Source organism: Scatophagus argus, chromosome 13 (assembly GCF_020382885.2).
Source record: "Scatophagus argus isolate fScaArg1 chromosome 13, fScaArg1.pri, whole genome shotgun sequence".
In the NCBI taxonomy this organism is placed as follows: Eukaryota; Metazoa; Chordata; class Actinopteri; family Scatophagidae; genus Scatophagus; species Scatophagus argus.
Window position 1 is genome coordinate 19,933,904 of NC_058505.1, and position 25,610 is coordinate 19,959,513.

The 25,610-nt window shown below is 39.4% G+C and overlaps 1 protein-coding gene across 6 annotated transcripts in view; it reads right to left on the minus strand.

The window, feature by feature from the left end:
• Nucleotides 1-25,610, minus strand: part of astn1 (astrotactin 1) — a 356,774-nt gene that overhangs the window by 262,329 nt on the left and 68,835 nt on the right. For all 6 annotated transcript variants that reach the window (XM_046409632.1, XM_046409630.1, XM_046409633.1 and 3 more), the window contains exons 2-4: nt 19,379-19,560; nt 3,780-4,030; nt 3,255-3,397 (exon numbers count right to left, since the gene is read on the minus strand). In XM_046409632.1, coding sequence (XP_046265588.1) covers nt 3,255-3,397; nt 3,780-4,030; nt 19,379-19,560 — 576 coding nt within the window. The remainder of the gene's footprint in view (nt 1-3,254; nt 3,398-3,779; nt 4,031-19,378; nt 19,561-25,610) is intronic.

The following is a 25,610-nucleotide window of genomic DNA, read 5'->3' on the forward strand; positions in this document are numbered from 1 at the left end:
GACCGCGATTTGGACCTGGAACCCTTTTGTTGTGAGGCAACAGTGCTAACCACTGCATGTAATTTCTGTAATTGCTGATGGATTGTGATGAAATTTTTGAAGGGTCTCCAAAGGATGAATCCTAAAGCTCTTAGAAGATTCTAACTGCAGCCCTCACATCTGGAGACCCAAGGTCTGCAAGCCAAGTTGAAAGAACACATAACTGCTATATTTATAGTTAATAAAACTTCTTTTTGGTTCAGAATGCTTACAGCATCTTCTGTGTGAATAATCTGCTATAACAGGAATACATTTCCAAGAGGTGTGACAATATTTTTTTAGCAGGTATAACTTTATCTCCAGGTCTTTATAGATGTCTGTAATTAACAATAACATGCTGACAGAAAAAAAAAAAGAGTATGACGCAGCTTCATACAGATATTAAATATATTACATAGCACATATTTGTCAGCCCAGATCAGCCACAACATTAAAACCACTGACAGGTAAAGTGAATGAAATAATCAACTGTTTACAACACAATGTTGTGAAGGGAAACCATGGGTTGTGGCAATCAGGCGGATGTTCTGTGACCAGGTGGGACCTCCCACCCTCAACACACAGGACCCAAAGGATCCTCATCCAGATGCTGGTGAAAACAAAATACCCACATTCCCTTCCCCTGACAGATCAGAGCTGTTTGAGCAGCACAAGGGGACCTACAGAATATTAAGCAGGTGGTTTTAATGATGCAGCAGATTGGTGTAGATTAGCTTGGGTTATTATGTGTAGTGTTTGTTAATAGTGTAACTCTAAGGTTCAATTTTGACCTTAAACAGGAGGAGTTCAAAATATTGTTGTATTGTAAAAAGTTTATGTATGTTTTGAATTTTGCATTTACAAAACAAAGTATATTTTCAGTTTGATTCCTAAGAATATATTAAAATGTACTGGAATCTGTTTCAGATGGTTTAATAGGGCTTCTCCATCAGCCAAACAAGATTTGCACTTCTGTGTAACAGAGAGGTTTGATTTTTAGCTCAATTAGCACAGTAATTCTAATGCATAAAGCATTAGAAAAAAACATTACAAACTAGTTTTAACCTGACTAAAAATATGTGAACATCATTGAAAGTCTTTGCCAGAGAAACACGACTGCTAAGACACAAAACAATTGGCATATTGACTTTACATTAAAGCCATATAAACTACAACTAGGCATGCGTTAATACTGACATAACATTTTTTTTTTCCACTTGTTTATGTATTCATAAGTATTCCATTATTCTAAAACAAAAGGTCAGGGCAGCCCAAATATATTACTGAAATCTTTTTTTATTTGAGTCCAAATTTCCAATGCCATTTTCTGTGTGACCTCTCCAGTTGTTTATATTGTTCATTATTCCATGCATGATCTGCTGCCTGCTTTTTGTCCATTTCTCTGGTCTATCGCATTAACCATCTTAAATGCATAATGCACAGGATTACCCCACCTCCATCACCTCTGGGTTGGGGTTGTTTTGTTTTTATAAAAACACGGTGTGAGAGTGCCGTTGCCATAAACGATGTCTTGATGAATCCAAGCAATGAATCTGCAGCTAATTAAAATTCAGAGGGTGCATCTGCATCAAAACTTTGGTGCTTCACAGAGTAATTCTCACGGGAGTGGTGCTCAACTCCAATGTCCACTATGAAAAAACAGACCTTCTAAAAGAAATTCTTGGCAGGCACATAAGCCTTTTGGTTATTTAAAGTGTGAGGAATAAACTCTTGGAAAGAATACCTGCAGTCTGATAGTTAAAGCTGTTGTGCTGCTTCAGTCATACATCGTAATTAATGTTCTCACACTGATTATGAAAACTGCAGTGCAAGTGCCTCATTTGTTTTTGCTGTCTCTTTAAAAAAAATCTTACATTGACAAAGTGTTTGAAGCCTTCATGTTTGTGAAACTCAAGTTTTAGTCCTCTACCATTTGGTATACATTCATTTAAATGATTACTTCCTACTTATATGGAAAAATAACAAATGTGGTATTTAATTAAAAATCCAATTAGCTTCCTCTAGTTTCATGCTGACTATTTCAATTATTACAACTGTGTTTATGTAATTATACTGTTTCCTGCTTAATAAACAATTTGCTTTGTACACTTATGTCCTCATCATTACCAGCAAATTGATTTTTTTTTTGACATACTGTGTCATTACTTTGTTTTTACTGAAAAAATGTTTGACTCTGGAGGTAAAAAAGATAAGATTATGAATAAGATAAGTGAAAGCTTCAGAAATAGAAGATTGTTAGTTTATCATTTCAAACAAAAAACAAGTCACAGGCACCAAAGTAAACAAACCTAACTGCCTTTGTGTTTCAGTCTCTTACATAATTTAACAAACATTACGGTGATGATGCACTGTTTAACAATATTTTCATTATGCATACCTTGCATTGATGACACCTTTGTGTGTTTTGGGGTTTTTTTTCAGGCCATCAGAGGGCAGCAGAGCAAATATTAAAACAACACCAACATATTAAGTTGTTTTGGCAAACAATTAAAGCAACAGGTTGCAGCATACACACAGCAGAACTCACTTTGAGTAACATTTTGGCCAACCTGTAGCATAAAACAGCTGTCTGGTGCAGCTGGTAAGAGCAATGAGAACAAAAGAGTAAAGCTGCAGGTAGTAAATCCATAACAATAAACTAACAGATGCCAAAAATGTTCTGTAGAATGGCAAAGTCAGGTGAAAAAATTCTCTGTGGGTTCTTTCACCTTACACATGATAATATGAGCCATTGTTAAAATGAAAATACAGATTAGTGCAGCTGTAAAGACACTTAAGGGATGTAAAAGGAGGAATACTAGCATTTACTTGGTGGTGATTTTCAGGTCTCATGACGAAGTCAAAGTCAAATAGAGCTGTCTCACAGCAGACAGGATGCTTCTTGTTAGGATAAATGGTTTCAGCATTTTGCTGTTGTGCATGCTGGCTCACCCTCATGGCTTACTGGGATTTAATGGAATGCAAACTAGTTGCTAAATTTGTCGTGTTGTCTTTGGCTGTTTGTTGCTGAGCAGGAATTGAATGGTGAGTTTGTGAAAGCTTTATTGCCAAAAACAGCTGGCTGCTGCTTGTGTTGGGTAGTCATTCTGAGTGACTCCATCCACAATACATCTAGAATACTTGATTCATTGCTGACACATAAAGTATTATCTAGTGGAGCTTTTGTTTGCACACTGTCTTTTTGGACCTAGCTGTATGTTCATCACTTGGCTCACCAGGAGTGAGGTCCATATTGTTCTTGTCGTTGCAGCCCTGGAGGGAGTCAAGGGTACGGGTGACCTGGCTGGCAAACTCCTCGCCACCATTCATACACTCCCGCTGCAGGTGGTGACGCAGGTCGGTAATATCGTACTCATACCTGTGGATGAAGCAGAAATCGATTTGTGTTACATTATCCTGACTTACCTAAATTAGAATAAACATCACAAGTGGCGAATGTACTTGATGAAGCAGTCGAAATTTCAAAGTGTGACAGAATTACTGATAAGGTAAGGAGTTTCATAATCTTAAGCCTCAAAAGTCAATACAGATTACTCCACTGAGAAATAAGTGTGCTGTGTGCAGGTTACATTACATCAGCTGCTTTCTAGTAAATTTCAAACAATTCCAACCTTGTTCATTCACATATCATTCATCTCAGTAACACAATCTGCTTATGCTCGTCTCCTGCTTGTGCTTATTTTTAGCATTTAAACATTTCAGATCACATTCGTCCCCATCCACTCAAACCCTGTTTGTACCCATCCAGAATCGGTGTCTCCCGAATGCTGAGGGTACCGCTGGAGTTCGGCCCCTGTCCCCGAGAGTTCCTCAGGCTCTCCCGGGCCTGTCCTCCCATCAACACCGAAGGGATGTAGTGGATCTCATTAGCTGCCTCAGCACTGGCGCTCTTCTGGGGCTGAGGGACGCGACGGCGTTTACACCAGCGCCTGCGGGTGTAGAGGATCAGGACCAAGCACAGAATGGACAGCAGAAGGGCAATCATCCCACCCTGAGGGGAGGAGGGTGGCATTTGGAGCACAGAAAAAAAAGGAAAGAGAGAAAGAGAGAGAGCATCAAAGGGAAGAACAGATTTATAGAATCTTGCCAAGTAGAATACAGATCAAAGTGAAAGCTGTGACGCCAACAGCGCAATATGAAAAAGGTTGCAGATGCAGTTTAATAAATAGTACCTACAGTGCTTTTAAATGACAGTAGCTCTCATGCTACTGTGCATTCATTTCACCTTGAGAGCACTGTGCAGGAAAGCTCAAAACATGGCTGATTTCTAGCTGATTTTACTGAGGTCAATGTCCAGACTATTTTAGTAATTCTTCCCGTATTTTTCAAAGGAATAAGTTGGGATATATGTTACTTTCTGGCCAGGTGTAGCACAGCTTAGCACATAGACTGGAAACCCTATCATGTTTTTAAAGCTCAAGGACCACAACAACAGCCTGCAGACTCCCCAGATCCCAACCTGATCTGTGGGATGCACCGGAATAAGCCGAATCCACCCTCCCACCTGGAGGTCCCACCTTCAATGCGCAGGACCCAAAGGACACAACATTTTGATGCTGGTGACCACAAAATACCCCCAGAGGTCCTGTGTCCCTTCCCCTGACAGGTCAGGCAGGATCTACAGGTCAGATTTCCTCCCATATTAATACGAACAATTACTTTAGTGACTGATATAAAGATTATCTAGTTCAGTTGTCTTTTAGCTGGTTCACCACCAAGCTACAACTATTATTAATTCTAATCTATAAATAGCTAGTTATTAATGCTTAGGTTCAGTTGTCTTGGTGTCTTGCTTGTCTTGCTGGATATCAACGTCTCCAGTCTTGATTTTTTTGTCTTTTTCATTGCCTTTGCTGCACCTTTGGGTGCTGCGGCACACCACTTTAGGTAAGGATAGTGAGCACACCCAAAATTTTGGTAACAATCCCTTTGTTAGGTTCATTTAAGACTAGGACCCCAAAGCAGAGACGTACACACTGGTGAGTGGGAACAAAAGGTTCTTTTAATCACTCTACTAACTAAATCCAGAACAAAAGCAGGCTGTGGAAGCAGGGAGCTGGCTGGCAGGAAGAAATCTTCGGTCACATAACACAGGAGAATCTCTGTTCAGGTAACACAGGTGAACAGCATGCAGAGGTAGAGAGTAGAATAATCTGGCAGCAAGCAGGAATGAAGGCCAGGCTTATAAAGTGGAGTGAATAGGCTGACAGAACTCAGGTGTGTCTCTGCTGCCAACAGGAGGAGCCAGCCACACCCCCTGCCACCCACAGGCTCTGCCAAAAGAACAGAAATAGAAAGAGGAACAGAGAGAGCACAAAAAGAAAAGCACAACAGAAAACATACTAAGCCAAATCATAACACCCTGATTTCAGAGGAAAACTGTTCTACTGGTCTAAGGTGAACCAATGAGTCAGTGTGTTGACTCTGGGTGATGTTTACAATGGCATGTTTGAGAGTAAGTAATTTACTGTTTCTTCATTTTCTCTTTCAAGTTGGACTAACCTGGAAGTTTACGTGAAACTTTGACAGTCTGACTGCTTGTCTTTCTGACTTAAGGTAAAAGCCATAAGGTAAAAGGCTCTGCTCAGGGCTTAAAAAAGTTGATTGTAGCTTTGAATATCAGCTCACACATGACTCAGTGACAAATACTCAAGAAAGCACTGATACCAGATGACTGGGTCAGGTCACATGACCACTTTCATTTTACTCATTTTGTCTCTGATTTTAACGACTTGTGAACTGGTTTGCAGGGTTGAGGGATGCAGCAGCATCCACACCAGCACCTGTGGGCGTACAGGATTGGGCGCAGGCACAAGATGGACAGATGAAGGGCATTGAGCCTGCCCTGAGGACAGGTTAGCAGGAGGGACAGAGACAGAATCAGACAGAAACCGCAGAGAAAGAGCGACAGCGAGAGGGATGGAGTCAAAGAGAGAGCAGAAAAGGCGAGAGGAGAGTCAGAATCTTGCCAAGAAGCAGGATATGGATCAAAGTCAAGGCAAGTCAAAAGCACACAGCCCGTAGAAACGCAGGAGAGAGACAGCGATTGTCACTTTGAATATCAGACCGTATCTCCGTCATGGATGAACGCAATAAGAGCTGATGTCTGGGCAGATTTCTTTTACTCATTTCTTTTATCTAATCTCATTATTTGCTTTTTTTAAGGTTACTGAAAGGGATAATTTTGTGAAACTGACTGAAAGATGAGATAACATGCAGACATGATTGTTATTTAGACAGAAAATGTGCAGCGTGTGCAATTCACAACATCCTCATGCCTAATCTGGCTCTACCCAGCTGAGAACTGAAGCCAATCGTATACATTGTGCAATTCAGAAAATGTCAAAATGAGTTATGAAAATGTCAAGGTGACAATGCAAAGAGAAAAAGACAGCAGTGATTTGCCACTGGAGACAGACTTTTAAAGAGTGTGAATCTCTCAGAAAATGGCATGACCTCTTCAGATCAGAACAAAAGAACTGGCTAAGTTTTCCCTCCTGCCAGGTGCAAACACATTTGTGCCTTTACTGCACATATGGCATTTCCCCTGAGACAAACCCATCTGAAATTTAAATTCTTTTCCCTCTTTATTGTCATTTGAGATACAAGACCAGTGCAAATTATTTATGAAAGAAGTAACCCATTAATGTCGAGCAATAGTCTACTCAAAATAACACTAGAATAACAAGGTTTACGTGGGAAAAAATGATGAAAAGAATGAAAAGAATTAAAATTTAACTGGGTGTCAGTTCAGTCAAACAGGCAGAGTTATGGAAAGATAAGCCAGATAATGAAATGAAAAATAGATTTGAATCAGTCATTTCCATAAAAATCCCTTCTCAAACATATTAAGCAGTCTGAAAGTGAATAAAAATTAGAGTCTCAGTTGTTCATATTAATTTAAATTGGCAAAAGTAGAGGCCTATTTGCATAAATTGTTTGCTTAATCTGCATAGTCAAGGACATTAACAAATGACACCATGCTATGGGCCACTTCTGCAGTAAATCTGCATGCACAGTGGTCAGAAAGGAGACTGGAGTAATTTGGTTTGCAATGATTACATTTTGAGCACTTTGAAAGTCACTGATGTAAGTCTCCTAATCATACTAAAACAGTGACTGTATAGTAAATACAACAGTGTGCTACCTTTAGGGCACTATCTAATTTCTAGAGTATACATTTATATGCTCTTCATTCATCTTATCATTTTGTAAGATGTTATACAACAATGTGAAGCTGAGCTTAATGTGTTAAGGATGTGTTAAGGTTTCATTAACACATACTTCATGCTTGAAGCTGAATCCCTTGGGGTGGTATCAGTGTCTCACTTCTGTATGGGCGCACTTCCCCCTGAGTGTTAGAGGCCACATGTCTTTGGATATTAATTTGAACACAATGTCTTAAATTATTACCAAATAACAACAATGAATAAAGGTACAGGGTCCAGATGCTTGGGCCGTCATTTTAAATGTAAATAGTCTTTGTTTGTAATATGTGAAAAATGGTTTCACACTAATTTAGAGCTGTGGGGAAGGAGCAGAGTACTCTGTCTTTGAGTGGGGGATTTTGGGGTTAGCCTGGACAGCATGCTGTGTGTCTGCTCATAAATATCTTACACAGCACATCATTAAGCAGCTACCCAAATATATTCCTCAGGAGCTGGTGAGGACCTAAAGAGCTAGAAGGAGACTGAATATTGGACTTACATTTGAGAGTTTGCCAGAGATACAAGAAATTATTACTGCTCCATGTCTGCTTGATATGTAAATGCTCAATAGTCTGCTGACATCTTAGCAATATCAACTTCACAAGGTCATGATATGACACAAAAGTATGATTTTTGACTTGCTGTTGAGTTCCACCAGCCAATGGCAGGTCTTTCACATTTTTTTGTTTTAATAAATTGAAAGTACTCTGATTTTATCATATAGTTACCAAAACGTTCTGGTACCAATCATAGAGTTAATTGATCATGAAGTGTAGGTTAACGCCACATTCATTGCTATTTAGGCAATGCTCCTCCTATTAAGACAAATGAAAACAGAAGCCAACCACCCAAAATGATGAACATTCAGGCTTTACTGTCTCATAGAATCACAGTTTTATATATAACTCCTGTTGTGAGTGGTAATTTGCGACCAGAAGTAGCTGTATCACAGTTATGAGTAAGTGAAATACAATCCCACCTGCGTAGCCATCTGTTGACCAAAGGTGCATCGAATAACTGCGAAATGCATCTGAAAAACATCACAGCCGGGGGGGGGACGACGACACTGCAGCAACATACTATCAGAGCTTTAAGAGCTTTAATTTGGTTCTTGTTACTTGTTATTAGTAATATGTTAAAATAAAGAGCAGAGTTAAGAAATTTTCAAATTTGATAACTGAGCATATAAAAATCTAACTATTAAAGTGCAGATTTAATGTTAAGCACTGCCGTTGTTTCATCCACCCCTGAGAAAAATGAGAATAAGATGTCAAGTGTCAAGTACTTGAAATGGTTCTCAATCAAATCTAACTCAGTGACAAATGTAATTCAGACCCATCAACCTGCATTAGCGCCCACCCGTAGAGGGGGCTAATACAGCCGATATGGAAAAAAAACTGTAATGTCAGGCATTACTTAGAATCAAAGTGAGGACTAAGTGGACTGTGTCCTCTCATAGAGCCAATAAAACCAAACCACACATCAAAGCATGCCAGCGCTCCAGCCCCATAATCCACTTACTAACGGATGAGGATGATGTTATAATGGCACCAGTGCTCCTTATGACTTACACTCCTGTCATGTAAGTCCTGAATGGAAGCGAGAAGACATGGCCTTTCTCAGCCTGACAGAGCAGGCATGGTATTAGAGCTGAGCTATCAATCTGTCACTTAGTCTTTGGATGCAAGGCATTAAGATGCAGGATGGCTGAAAGATCTAGACTATCTGACAGCTACAGGATGGCAAAAGGAAGTTTCCTGCTTTGAATAAAATAACCTTATCATAGCCAACTGATTGGACTCAATATCAAGTTACAATATTAATGATGGAAACTGGCAGCTTCAATGCACTGAATTCTCTCATTCTCCTGTTATTACACTAGCTCCTGAAGCCAGGGTCAGTACTGTCAAAGTACAATATTTCATACCTACAGTGAAATCAAATGAAACTTAAGTTGTGCAGAATATTAGCAATAGGCTTTATGATCCAATACTGATTTTGACATTGAACAAATGTGAAAGTCACAGCCCCATTTCACACATGTTGCAGGAGGCTTTATCCAATGCAAATGAGTATTAATGACGAAAACGGTTTGACTCATTTGATTCAATTTGGTGTATTTCATGAGAGCTAATACAGCATGAAGCCATGGCAGTGTTTGGGTCTGTGTGGTAAGAAGGCATGAATGTAAAACCATGCATGGCAAATGTCATGTGAACATTTATTCTTTGGAGTTAAATGTAGTTAGGGTCGTATACTGGAGTTTTTAAGGAAGTTTTAAGGTGAAAAGATGAAATCAGCTACCAGTTTTTCTTAATGCAGTGCATCTTCAGAGATTGTGCTGCATTTAAAGCCACTATACTGTATGAACATTTTTCAGAATTATACTGTAGCATCTGTCCTATTATTCTCATGGTATAAGATACTGTTTGCAGAAAAATGAAACAGCTCAACAAGATGCTTGCCATCTATGTGTTGTCTTTGTCCAAATTAACTAAAAGCTGGAGCAAACTTCTACTTTTGCACCAGTTTCATTCAAAAATTGTAATGTCGGTCAATCTACCACTTTGAACATTTGGTTGACAGTTTGGTTTTCAGCGAAATGTCTCAACTGGATGGAATGTCATCAAATTTGGTGCATACATGCATGTTCTTCAAAAGATAAATCGTGTCACCTTTGGTAATCCTCTAAAATTTCATCTGGCGTCAACATCGGGACAAAACTTTGCTTTGTAATAGATTTTTGTTTGTGGTCAAATATCTGCAAAAATTAATGACATCCATCAGCCTCAGCAATAAATTGCTGGTGAGCAAACACTTGTAACCTAACACCCAAAGCTGAGGTGGTGAACATTAGAAAGGTAACATGTCGACACCTGCATGTTAGCATCATAATTGTGAGCATTAGCATGTTGACATTAGCAGTCAGTTTAAAGCCCCACAGTGGAACTTCACAGAGCAGCTAGCATAGCAGTAGACTTGATTATACTTGTTCTGATATTAAGTAGTAGTAACATTGACCCACAGGGGTTTATAGTTGAAAGCCTGAAACAGAGTTATTTTTCTGTGAAATACAATACAAGAATTTGTTAGCATAATATTGTGTCAGAATCTGTCTGATTTGGCTCAGTAGGTGATTGATTGATTGATATATTATGGGACTTTTAAGGCAATTTCAATTAGGGCAAACTAGCTGTACAGTGCCAGTTATTTGGGAGAATGCTGTTCTGCTGTGAAACTCCAGAAATGTTTTGTGGATCAAGAAACCCAACTTTGATCCCTATGTGATTAAAAATTGAATTGAACTGAAATAAACCGAATACACTTTTCCTTTTCGCTGTAGTTCATACAGCTGCCAGTTACTGCCTTTCTTATTCAGAGGGAAACGTGAAGCACTGTCATTGGCAAAATTTACGTGCGCAGAGTGACCCAGCCATTACCCATGCTGCCATTACGGTCTAGAAAGTCACTGATGAAGTAACTTTCATTATTGTGCCCCTCTGACACAGGGAGATTGAGAATCCCAGTTGTGATAAATAAACCGGCTGACAGAGAGTCCCTGTTAACCCATGACACTTTGTCCACAGAGCAGTATGGCTTGGCAGAGCAATTGCTTCAAAAAGATTTGTACAGGGGGAACAAAATAATGATCCCGGTTGTAGTACTGTACGACTTGTGCTGACAACGTTTTAGCTGACATCAAAATGTACCCATAACACTGTGCGTCACAAAAAAGATGATTTTTTTTCCATAATATATTAAGGCCTGAAAAGAAAGAGAATGCAAATCTCAGCCGAGAAAAAATAAATAAATAGGAAAAAGTGGGCTTAATTACAGTCTAATCATTAAATAAATGGTACAGAAAAAAAATTACATGCAATAATATGCCGTACTTACAAATACATCTTAAGATCTGTCCAAGTGTTACTACATTACAAATGAGTACAGAAGAACTCAAAACATGTAGCTGTAATAATCAGTGGTAATATATGGCTCTCAGTCCTCCTGACCAATCAAACGATGAGATTCATTCTTATTTAAACATGTCCACCAAAGTCTATGTGTTATATTAGTTACTGTCACATTAAATGCTCCCAGTGATAAAGCTTAAGGGAACACCAGAATGCGTTTCTTTACTGTCCTGTATTACTTTGTCTGTACTACTATTCAATGTCATATTGCTCCGTTATTTTGCTGTAAATAAATTTGCCTCATATGATAATCATGTTGGCAAACTGTAATATTGTATGTAATTATGCAATGTGATTCATTATCAAGCAACATCACATAATGATTCTTAAATGCTACATATCATGAACATGCCCTCTGCATACTCTAATAGGCTCCCCATGTGAATTACTTGAAATTTCCAATTACATCTCATAAGTGCCAATTATATTTAGTGATTGTCTCTTTCATGTTGAATTACACATTCTCTTTAATTAAACTTTACTTTAATCTATGCCCTATTTCCAGTTTTGCTGGTTTCTGCATATGCACATGCATATGTTCATGTTCTGAAACAAATACTGAGCAACTATCACTCCCAAATTTCCATCTGCACAAATTCAAAACTCATTTTTACACTTCTTCAGGTGTGACTAATGCATTTGGTGGCAGTGACTGAGAGGTAGCAATTCACCATGTTTCTACAAATACTCTGAAAATTAGAAATATACGCTAGAATGCAAGGAAAATAATAGCTTGCGGGGCCTCTGCATAAAACCTTATGATTCTCAACTGCTATTAGTGCTGGGAAGTTGTGATGATTATTGAGTAGTTGGGTTCAGATAAGACAGAACGTCTTGTCCTGAGGAACAGAATGTCACGCAAATGCAGGAGATAATCACACTTTCAATAAATTTGGACTCACTTGAAAGGAACCGTTTTCACACACATTAGGACAATCCTCCCTTTTCTGTACCATCTTTTCCCTCATTCAAATCCCCATTCTGAAAAACATGGATTTTTTTTTTTCTTTTATAGGGTCTGGGACTGATAATTACCCTGTATAAAATGTTAAACCAGTTTAAAGTATGAGTGCTTTTAGTCCTTTACTTAGATCTAATTTTTCCTTATTTTTTCCTTACCAGCCCTTAAGAATCAAATACTGGTAAGTGTGATTGTATTTTTGAAAGGATCACTACGTGCCTCATTTCACCTAATTAACATTTATGGATAAAACAGAGGTGGCTGCAGGACAGTGTCCCTTCAGTCTTCAGTGGTGTGAGTGGTCAGGAAGTAAAATATTAACCTGCTACTGATACAGCCAAAGTCCTGTCCTTTCTCTCTGGGTTGTCTGTATAGGAAATTAAATTGAGGCTAAAAATCCATTGTTCATTTATTTTCCAGTATAAAGCCAGTGTGGTGTCTTATACATTTGCAAAGGGACAATAAGCCATCTGAACAGCACACAAACAGTTCTGATTTATTAAAAGCATGCTGTCTGCTTTAGAAGACACTGATGCTAAAATCTCAACAGCGGAAATTATTTGATGCTGATGTCATATCCAGTCCGACAGACTGCTCACTGAGACACAGCTTGAGGCATAATACAGACAGAAGAGCGTAGAGAAACATTAATAGAAAAATTACACTGTACATGAGAGATGTCATGGTTTGATAGTTTGGTCCTGCAATCTCCCATTTTTCTGATGCTGCTCTGAGCCTTAAAACATCTTTTCTTATTTTTCAGTTTGGTTATTTTACATTTGTCTTGTTTCAGCTCCATTACTGTTGATTGTGCACGTGAAGATAGATTAAAGTTGGGAGTGCTGTGAGAGCAGTGGTGCATTTTACTTAGCTCAGCTGACTGGGAAGCTTCAATTCTTAAAAAAAGAGAAAACAAAATATTCTCTTGATACTCTCCTGAGTGAATGTTTTGCAGTCAAATCTGCAAGCCATACTTACAGGCAGGCCGGGGATCTCAAACACCACAGCACCGCAGTGTTATATTACAATTGTTAAGGCGAATATGCTGGCAAACACATTCACGTTTGCAGCTTTGATGTAAGAAAGTTGGTCCTTTTTGTGCTAAAATTTATTTGTTTTGTTTCTATCAAAAATCAACCCATCGTGCTCCGTTGTCAGCATCAGAGATTCAGCGGCAACACAAACAGGCCCGTCACTGCCCTTCCCTCACAACCCATAGGGAAGCTATGGATTTGTTTGTCTCGCTCAGCAGGCTTTTCAAAAACACACCAAGCTGTGATGCGCAGAGAGCAGCTCTGGAGACTGGGATTCAGCCGAGGCGACTGCTTTACAAGTGGTCAGGGTCGCATTGATTTAAGGTTTATACGATCAATGCTATCAACGGGTCTTAGGAGGGTCGCCACGTGAATGTCAATATCACACGAGCCGAGTTGTGTCACAACGACCATCTCCTCTCACAAAGTGACTGACGCATGAGATTGGTGAGAGTGTGAATGCCTGTGATTGCTACTCCTAACATAGGCCAGTTTTGGAAAGATCACATGATGAAAGTATAAAGTCTAAAGTCTAAAGTCATAATATGCTACCACTCTAGCTGCTGTAGACTCACAATGAAGCAAAATGTAATCACAGACATTCAAAAACTAAATTATCTGAACTGAACAGAAAGCTTAAAGTTAGACCCAATGTCATTTTTTCTGCTTCTGTCAAAAAGAAACAAAAGAGATATGAGGAACAATACAATAAAACAGATTTTACACTACACTGGAACTTTTGTGCTGAGAGGGTTTGAAGTAACAGTGATAAAACTGGGAGAGAAAACTTTTTCAGTCGCCAGTCAAGTGGAGTTTGCCTTCTGATTTTTCTAAATCCTTCCATAGTCGTGTACCTGATGAAATTGGCTTTGTTAACACAAACATTGCTGCTTTGATCCACAAACACAGAAGCTCAGAGCTCTGAGACATACATATGAATCTGAGGAATAACATTTAACAAAATAAAACGGCACTGGTGCATTGGTTGTTTTTCAAATCTGAACCCTTTCTCAGATTTGTAAAGCCCAGTGGAGGCATGTCACAACATAAACCCCGTTGGTCTCCGTCATGGTGGAGGTGTTTTCTTCTCCTACGTATGACTTTCATTTCTACCTCCATCTGTCATCAAAGCTTTAAAACATTTGCTCTGGGGGAGCCAAACCCTCCTCCTCTTTGGTGCTGCAAGGTAAACAAGAAGATTTTTTAATTAAATCTTTGTTACATATTTCCTCAAGAGAAATTTTACAATATAGTATTGAAATAGGTATAAACTGGCAATGTTCCATATAATCCCTTTCTTGGAAAACATATTTTCATATTCAGCAAATTATTGTTTTCCATATTTTTTGTAAATTGTATTTGTTAACAACTGCTAAATGCTCACTGCAAAGAATTTCAGAATCTTTGATTGACTTTGTGGTGGCCTAAAAGTAGTCAAAAGTATAAAGTTAAAAATCCCTGAGGCTGCTCAACATCCAAGTTTTCAGAGAAAATACTGAAGAAAATACCTCAGCATCCACAGAGTACAATGACACCAGAGCCCAGGGTTACCATCAATAATTCACTGAAAAGTTGTTACACATGTAACTAACATCTTGACCAGCCAGCTCATGTTTCATTTGCTCACTTATGTTAAATATGAATGGTAAATGCACTAAAAACAATGAGACTGATCAACACTCCAACATCAAAATCTGGCATCCAATGACATTTTACTGCTGTATTTACATGTTGAGGTGGTGAGGTCAAGTGAATGTCTGAGACTTTTCACGGACTTTTCAAGTCACTGAACCAAATGACTGGATTTTCTCTGGAAATGAAATGGAACCAGGATCAATAACTGACTCACTAACTTGGAAAAGTGGTTTTAGCATTGAATTAATTTTAAATTCTACAGCATCTCATTTCAGGAAGCACAAAGCAGTCTAAAAACAATGGAGCACCCTGGCATCGTTTGCTGCCATTAACATTAGACACCATACGGCCCTGCCAGACGCCACTGCTCCTCACCTTTTGGGTTGAGTGGACACAGTGAGGGACTGTTTTCACACTACTGATCCACAACAAACCTGTACCTAAAGGGCTATCCACACAGCTGTGGTGGACCAAATTTGGCCATATCGTCCAAACTGTTCACCATCCAGCAAAATGAAACATAGGAGTGGGCAAGATCAACAGTATCTGTGATTACCTCAGAAAGTAGCGCCTTTATTTAGAAAACAAAATGATTTCATTTCATTTTTATCTCTTCCTCTGTTTACTTGTTGTCATTGGATGTCCACTTTTTGGTTGCACTATGAAATTAAAAAGTTACTTTATGGCCTCTGAGGAAAAAACAATAGGGCTAAAACAGATTTGCAAGGGAGAGGGAGGAAACATAAAATCTAACCCCTGAGCTGGAAAAACCATATTAGACTTTCATATATTATAATTGACTTGGTTTGGTTTGGATGCCTCCATAATGTATGTGCTGATTGAATTGATCCATTGAGGCCCCGTGGCAAAACAGCAGCTGATTAAAATTTGGAAATTAAAAAGGGAGACTTGTCTATAGCAATGATAAAGTGGAGCTTAAGAGTCTCAGTGGCCAAAAAAAAAAAAAACAATCATGTCACACTGGTGCTATTTTATATATATATATACAGGGTTTTCTGCCTTTATTTGGCTGGAGTGTTGGGATTTACTTTGTAGCCGTCTGTGCCTGTAAGGTTCAAGCTGAAGTCGGGACGTGTGTTTGAACTGCCAGTGCCTCATCTAGTTTTAGTACAGACATACACAAGGTTAGTCATCTATTATGGATGACCAGGCACGACCAGTGGAGGACACTGTGGTCACCTTGTTGGATGTGAACGCACAGGGAGAAGCTCTGAACACAGCATGAGGAAGCCTCTGAATGCAGGACTTCAGCCAGACTGGAAATTACTCACTTCTTGTTTCAAGCTTTTAGATAATCTTTAATACTGCATTTGGGAAAAAAAAGAAAAAAGAATGAAACTGGTTGTAAGATTTTAGCCTAGTTGGAGTAACAAACACAAATCGCTTCTCTGGCCTCAGACCACAACTTTGGTGCAGTTCACTGAACCTGATTCCCCTTCAGGATCAGGCCCATAATAATTCTGGCTAGTCTTCAAACCTCAAAATGCTGGAGCCCCAACTCTTCCATTAAGCATAAACAGTCTCGTTGAGGGCATGGTGGCCAGGCAATGAACTGTGGCAGATTAGATGTTCTGCCTCCTGGCTGAGCCGACCTGGCTGGGATGTGCAGACCTGGGACCATTTCTAGTCCATTTCATGTCTTTGATTAAAACATGGCAACAGCTCTATAAAACACAGCCCCTGAGATTGTAATGAAAAGGCAGGATTTCTTTTTAACACTAAAAAGACTTGTGACTTTTGGCACGCTGTTAGTGGAATGTAGAATGTTGCAAATACAACTGTGCACAGTAATTTTTCAAGTAATAATTGTCAAATGATTGAGCTGGAGCTGTGAGAAACACTTCTTTCTCATCAATGAGAGATTACTACTGACAATGTGGTTTCTTTTAGGTTTTACTTTAAATCAAGTATTTAAGGCTGGGGAATAAGGACCAGATCGGATACATAGCTTTGACCAGTAGAAATACTGCAGTGATATAGAGGATTTTTGGTGCTTTCACAAAATATTAACATAATGAGATTTTTGATAATCATCAGTAATGTGGATTTAAGTGGGCAATTATTAGAACAGCTAGAACAGTCACTTTACTGCAATGCAGCCAGGAAAAGACAACACTTGACAAACCACAGTATAATGATATTTAAAATCTAAGAGGATATCTAGTGTCATATCACAGTATTGATGTATTATATAATAAAGACATATTGTCCAGCCCTTGTCAGACTGTTTTGAATCAAGGCACCTTTAAATGCTATTTAGAGCTGCCAACTCCGTCAAATACACAGACTGTATGGGCTGTAGCTGCTGTGCTAGTGGACCAGTAATATGTTGCATTAAATCTAAAAATGCTGGCTGTGAGATCTAGACCTGGGCACATCATCATTTCTGAAGATAATGATGGGTTCAATTCAAAATGTTCCCAAAAACATGCACATTAGGTTAACTGGCTACTCTGCATTGCCCCTAGGTGTGAGGGTGTGGTTGTCTGTCTTTGTGCGTCAGCCCTGCGATTGGCTGGTGACCAGTCCAGGGTGTAACCCACCTCTCGCCCGTAGTCAGCTGGGATAGGCTCCAGCCGCTAGAAAATGGATGGATGGACTTTATTAAAAATATCTTCTGAATGACATGATCTGTTGCTTCCTAGTGTTCTGTTTTCTGTTAGTGAACTTACCCACATTATGAAACCTGTGTATACGAGATTACATTTCGGTGTAAAACTGGCATTAGATGTTGGCCTAAAGCAATTGAGACATTCTCAGCTGTATCCCACTGCTCTTTCCACCTGCCTCCCAGACTACTACCTGTGGTCAGCAGTCTCCCAACACATACAATGGAAAGAGGTCCAGTGACAGGTGTGTACTTGAGCTAAAAAGCCCATAAAGCAGCCTTCACAGGACCCTTTTTGTATCCACAAGGAACTGAACAAGTGACACAGCTTTGGATTTATAGGTCGGGGCCTCCAGCCGGGTGGCAAGCTGCAGCGGGGCCTGGGCAGCACAGCGGCAACACCACTTCCATCTGTTGTCACGGTCTGCTCATATCTGCATGCTAATCCGTCTCTACCCACACCTTCATGAAAGCACCCTCGTGGCAGCACTACTACCGCAGCTCTTTCAGGATGAGGAATTAACAGAGCAGGGAGCACAAAGGCACCGACCTGAGGTTGATGGGATGTGAAATGCAGATAGAGGAGGGAGTAAAAATGTGAGATCAGAGGAAAATCAAAGAGGTAAGAAGCAGAACCTCTGCACTGGCTATCTTATTTCCACATTAAAATGTTGTCACCACTCAAGTCCATGTGCATGCTAGATCTGCTTCAAGTTTGGTAATACATGCAAAACATGCAGAGGATAGTCAAGGTCAGTCGTTTGTTTCAAGGTCTCGAGATCGGTGACATTCAGCGGGTATCGAGGCAGGGCTCCCCGTCTCCATTCAGCAGATGTAGCTGCTGGCGGAAAGTCTTCTCAAGCTGACTAATCATTTGTGTATGCAGCTATAATATGCTTTCAATGTCTGAAAATACATATCATCCATCAAAGCACGATTGTAATGTCTTTGGGCTGGAAAAGGGCACTGAGAGTAGGTGTGGCATATCTAAGATCTAATAAATATACATTTCCTCAGGCAAGAGGAGGAAGCTGAGAGATCTAAGGATTCATTTCCTACTCTGCCGACATAGCAGATAAGGTTTGATACCGTGCAGGCATGCAAAAATCTACATTTTGCAACTGAAATATTCAATTTTATGAAAATATGTTCCACACAGAAATAGAGAGTTTTTTGCTGTCTACAGTCTGTAAAATGTCTCTTCAAAATAAAAGTGGTAAAAGCATACATTTACTTTTATGTTTTAATCACAAGGAAATGCACTGCTTCAACGCTGGAGTTTACCCTGAACCCCTCTCTGTGTCGTTACAGCTGTAACACACCCATACACCGTGCTGAACATGTCTGTGCCCCGTGGCACACTGCAGAACAGCAGGCTAGACACTCGAAATGTGTCCAACATAAACATATCTGACAGTGGCAGAGCTTTTTTTTAAAAAAAGTCTTGACTGAGATATCATGTACACATGGAATAATGAAGAGTAATTTTAGCAGAGACTGAACTTTCGGACCTTTTGTAAATGAAACATTTTAACAAACAGTCACTGAACCATGACAGACATCGGCAAGATTTATGTGCTCCCTGAAACTTTTATTCTGAAAAAGTGTGCAGTCAGCTGTTTCATATCCTGTATAATGCAGAGGAAAACAGAAACCCATAACTCATTTCTCTGAAGATGTTTCAGCACCAGCCACACTAGGGTTCTCCATATATTTAAATCTATATTCATCTTGAAACAGAAAGAAAAGCAGTTCCTTTCCATTATCACTTTATTTTTGGAAATAAAAGATTTTGGCCAATTAAAAAGTTCTTTTGACTACACGTCAAAAGGAAAGAAATCATGATGTGAGACTTCAAAACCGCTTCCATTTTTAGCTGCTTTGTGAAAAGAGAGTTTTACCATGACAGAGATGTGCAGAATGCGGAGCTCCTCCTTCCCGGAATCGTTGGCCGGGTCTTCTGTCGGTTCAGGGAGGGTCAGGCCGCCGTCCTGGTGATGGATGTGGAAGAGCAGGGTGCCATTCTCCAGCCACTGCTGCCTCCAGCGCACCAGAGGGATGTCCTCTGAATTCCCAGAGATCTCTGCCAGAGACCACAGTCAAAAAAGGGAACTTATGAGAAGCAGTTTACAGCACAGATTTCCGAGTTAGGGAGATGAACTGACATCTGAGCAGAAAAGACATGATCATGATCAGGGCTTAATTTGGATGATTAGGATTTTAAAGGCACACCTGCTAATGGATGTGATACAGCTAAGTTTCTGCTTATCATTTTTAATATTTCTTCCCACTTTGCACGACACATTAAGCTGCTAAACATAGTAAATATCCATCCATCTTCTATACCGCTTATCCGTCAGGATCGTGGGGGAGCTGGAGCCTATCCCAGCTGACTACGGGCGAGAGGCGGGGTTCACCCTGGACTGGTCGCCAGTCAATCGCAGGGCCAACACACAAAGACAGACAACCACACACTCTCACACTCACAATGTAGAGTAACCAATTAACCTAATGTGCATGTTTTTGGTATTGCGGGAGGAAGCCGGAGAACCCGGAGAAAACCCACACAGGCACAGGGAGAACATGCAAACTCCACATAGAAGGGCCCAGACTGGGATTCGAACCTGGACCAACAGTGCTAACCACTGCACCACCGTGCCGCTAACATAGTAAATTTCATATCTGCTAATTATCAGTATTCTAACATAGACACTGTGAGTTTTCAATCGAGATTTACATTTGATTCAAAGTTATGACATTTTTTATTTTTTTGCAATCCGTGATTGTTTCAATCAAGAACTAAAATGAACATTAACGCATCTTTTGCAAAGTTCTGGTACAAAGGTGTACGAGTGAATGCTGGCCACATTCATTTCGTCAGTGCCAGCCTGTACCTGAAACGCCTTTATTAGCTAAGCTCTTAGAAAGAACAAAAATGACAAAAGATAAAAATAAGTAAACAGTGACGTTATGGAATCAGCAGAGCATAAGAAATACTGTGCTTTGTGTAATACCTCGGCTTCTCTCACGACATGTTTCACTTCTTGCTGTTTGAAGTATTAGTTATGTACGCCAAAACACACACGGTGCAGAAATGGAAAAACATTATGAATGCATGACAGAGCTTTATGGGTGACTTTCTGTTATGTAAGTGTGAGGAGCCGCAAAGATGCATCAGGCTCATAAGTCATGAGAAGTAAGAGTGCTGACTGCCGACTGGAAAACATAAATTGAAACAAAGAACACAGAAAGTACAACGGGGACTCTGGACTGAATCTCATCTCTAACTCTGCAAACAAACCGCAACAAAAGAGGTCAAAACATGTCTAGACATCTAGATGGCTAAATTTGATTTGTTTTAGACTTAAATGTTAGGTATAACCATTTTTCAACACTTTGAGGTATTAACTGTACTTTGAAATGTGGTAATTGAAATGCTGTTGAAACAATGGTTATACATAACAAACCATATTCAACCCAAGATCAAGCTAGAACTCTTATTATTATTCATGTATACCGTACAAACAGACAATTTTAGTGTAAAATTACCTCTAATTAATAGATTAATTAATAGACTTTGACTCTAATTTAACAGAAAAACAGTAAAGTTGCGTATCTGCCTCCTACTTTCTGCGTAGTACTTTCAAACTGTTTCAGCTACATGTTCTGTTATAGAACCATTTTCAACTAGTACAAGTTGTTAGCTGTTACATGATTAGAATTCTTTAATATATACAATATGACTTTCTGTTCATAAATCTCCCTTTTAAAATAAAAATCAACACTTTTTTGTAAAGTCAAACGAGTCAAAGCTTACCGCATTTACATATTTGCTTCGTTATTTATTTATTTATTTACTGTATTTAATTTATTTATTTAGACTCCCATTAGCCGCTACCGAGGTTCCTGGGGTACAGACATGTAAATTATATGTAAATTATGTCAATTTAGAGAAATATGATAATTCAGTTTTGATTTCAAGTTTTTGTGATTTGCATTTTCACATGAAAATCTATTCCATAGGTCCTGCCTTTGGCAAAGCAAAATGCATTTTTATACTGAAATATACAGACATTTACACACAAACATATAGATACACAGCAGTCAGTCACACTTCTTTCCTTACAATTATAAGAAACAGCACACAGAAGAACTTTAATAATCAGTTTAATCATTTCTTTGTGGTGTGTGGAGAGTGGACAGATTTGCATCTTACTCCTTTTAATTTAATCTACAAAGATGTGCAAGTCGAGGCTGTTAGTGCAGGCTTCTTCATCACATCCACAGACGGTCAGGCCAACAACATGACATTTTCTTCAAACAAATTGGAGACACTGGTGGTGCTAACTGAGGGAGAGAGGCAAGAAAGGCAAAGGTGGGGTTGATATTTTTGTATTAATAATTTAAATCTGCTAACAACTAAAGCTTTAAAATACTTAAGTAAGTATAATATTTCACTACCATATTTGAAAATCATATTTTTCAATTATCTCCATCCGATTAAAACAATTTACACTGGATAATGTGAAAATGCTTTATCAGACAGCTGAAAACAGATCTATTTTAAATGATCAAAAATGTAACTTTGGTGAAAAAAGGTTTTCACGGGACAGAGATGAAATAAAGAGCTTAGAAAGTGTTTGAAGTGCTAATGTATACTTTGTTGCCATGTAGAAATAATGTACGAACATCACCGTTTCAATTGTGTATTTACTGTAATAACTATTCATTTTGCTTACATCCTTTTATCACTGGTGCATTGTCTCCTTTGTTGGCAGAGGCCCTCATTTCTGATTAGGAATCCTGTTTAATGCCACCATTTGCAGGATGGTTCACTGTGCACATCCTTATACTTTGGACACTTTGTCATTACATAGACTATTACAGTAATTGGTAGAATGACCCAGCGCTGTACACAAATCTCTTATCCAAATATATTCTGCGGGCTCTATCGATATACAAGCTATCAAATAATTTAAAGTCACACAGATGCCACAATTAACCTAACCAAGAAGCAGCACAAGCAGTGTGAAGAGCAGAGAGAGGCAGTGGGGATGCACTGAAGGGACACAGGCCATTAGTGAATAGTCCATAATTGATCAAAGTCCATAGTATGTGCTGGTTTATTCGTGCAGCGGTGCTTGCAGGGAGAAACCACTGTCTGTAAATAATAATGAGGATTACGCCTGATCAAAAGAATAAGACCAGAACTGAGTGACTCAAGCAGTAAGTTGAGGCACTTATGTTAGCATGGGAGAGGAAAATTAGGACGGGAACAACAAGGAGTGGAAAGTCAAGGGAAGGCGACACAGTGTGCGAGGAGCAAAGTGTGAAACATGCGAGGCATTCTGCTCTAGTGCCACCAAACCTACTTTGTGTAGGAGTCCATATATAAACACAGACTAACCCCACGCTACACAGAACCACTGCAATGATTACTGTGTAAGATGTAGATGCAAGCAAGATCTTTACTGCTGATCATAGGCTTTTACACAGTGTGCACCTGTACAATATGGGTCTAAATTGATTTTCATTTGTTGAGTTTGCTTCACCCGTGACTGAAATGCCATAACACAATAACACAAGTGATTATGCACGCACAGTGTTTTTGGAGCTTGTGAGGATCTGTTTAACTCATCCCATACAGGATTGGATGAGTTAAATATTATAATTGTGGACAGATCATTCATTACATTGTATGTTTAGACATATGATCACACGTGTAGATGTCTCGACATTGCATGGCTAGCTGTACGATCTCACATAACATATTTACACACTTTGAATTTATTGTATAAAAGATATAAGTAAGCGGTTAAATTGCAGTCAATAACCCAAAGACTTCATTTACTCATCATAAATGACTAAGAAAAGCAGTAAATCCTTACATTTAAGAGGTTATAATAGAAAATGTTTGATATTTTTGTTTGAAAAATGACTGAAACAATTGATGGACTATTAAAATAGTTGGCAACTAATTTTATTTCAATCAACAATGTAATCAATTAATCAGCCAATCGCGCAGCTAATCTCTAAGAGAGTACTGTGATGTTTAGCACTGATTAGCACTAAGCGTCTGCTGTATATAAAGATGGACAGCATGAGAGCTGCCCAAAAGTGAAACCAAAACATCTTGACTGCCCCGTGGTGGTTGGCTGCAGTATAAGTCATAAATCTGTCCACGTTAGCAGATGGGACACAGACCAAAATAAAAACTCAAAGTACATGTCAAATAAATTTTTCTCAAAGACGCTTCTGTCATGGGTGGGTCATGGTGGTGCAGTGGTTAGGACCGAAATATCAGATGGAGAGATCAACACTGCTATCCATAAATCCCTGCTAGGAGCAGGATAAATGTGTGTATGAGGGGTAGCTAATTATACAATTACAGAAATGATGTGCAGTGGTTAGCACTGTCGCCTCACAGCAAGAGGGTTGCAGGTTCAAATCCCCGCCTGGGCCCTTCTGTGTGGAGTTTGCATGTTCTCCCTGTGCCTGCGTGGGTTTTCTCCGGGTTCTCCGGCTTCCTCCCACAATCCCAAAAACATGCACATTAGGTTAATTGGCTACTTTAAATTGCCCCTAGGTGTGAGTGTGAGAGTGTGTGGTTGTCTGTCTTTGTGTGTTGGCCCTGTGATTGCGCCACCCCCTGCCATGGTATGGGCAGGAACTTGACAGCATGGCCCCACTGCCTGATCAATACTGCATAGAATCTGGCTCCAAATGACATCAGCACAAGATGACAGCACTCGCATCCATAATAGTTTGGCTTCGTTGTTGTACAGTGGGAGACAGTGGAGACCCATCATCCATCTTTGTATATGTCATTGGCACTAAATGAAACATGTTAGCATGCTAATGTGTTAAATTAAGATGTTAACCATACTAGATCTTATTCCTGCTAAACTCAGCATGTTAACATTGTCATAGTGGGCATGTTAGCATGCTAACATTAGTGTCTTGTTAAATGCCTTTGTGAGCAAGTAAAGCCTCACAGAGTGACTAATATAGCTGCAGACTTTTTGTTTTATCTCTCAGGCTTTCTTAAAGTAGCTAGCTAAATAATATTTTATATGGAAATGGCCATCTCACTCTATGTGCACCATCTGCATAAGCACTTACCTGGCTTAAACTATTCATGGTAAAAGCAGCCAACATTAATATTTTGTGCACACATTATGCATACATAAGATTACAATACAGTCCCTACTAGCACTTGACTTCCTGCTGTGGGAGTGTACACCACCTTCTTTGTCAGACAGCCCATTATACTGATTACTGGCAAAGGAAACACTCGCATGCTGGATAATAGCCATCACCCTTATATGGATTATAACCTGTTTACAAAGCAAAGTACTTAATGCTTTTACTGTGACACAGCAGTGTGTGTGTGTGTGTGTGTGTTTATAACTTGGGAACATAACAAGGTTTGGCTTGACAAGAACTGATGCCCTCATGCTGCAGTGAAGAGGGAGTTCCCTCTGCCCATATATCAGATTTAAGAGTCCCGGCTGGTTTTAACCTAAATGCAAATGATGTGCCAGAGTGTGACAGGGTACTTTTTTAAAAGTCTGCTCTCTCTCCCCCTGGGGACTAGTTTGCCATGAGAGCGGGATTAATGAGACCACCGCCTTACTGCACGGGACCATGTACAGAATTGCCACCCAGCAGCGAGGTAAGAGGAAGGAGAAAAAAAGGAAAGAAAGAAAGAAAGTCAGAGAGAAAGAAGTGAAGAGATGGGGAGGAAAACCGAAAAAAAACATGCAGACGGAATGAAGTGGGCAGCAGAGACGGACCACCTACCAGCATCAAAATGGATCAAAGTAATCTGATTATGCCACATTATTAGCGTACCTTCTCTGAATGCACATTCACTGAACCATTTAGTTTAAGAGAGTTTTAATTCCTTTAAAATTCAATTGACAGAGCATCTATCTTGAGCATTTTGAAAGCCTTGTCTTTAATCCAAGTATAAACAAGTGGGCAGTAGCACCACAGAGGATCCCTGTACAAAGCATTTTTCCTTTTCTTAATTGATTGACGGAGTACATGGGCTGCCAGAATGTGATATATTACCAAGCATTCAGAATGTGTCCTGCACTTGTCACAGGTTTGCTTACATGCATTTCATTA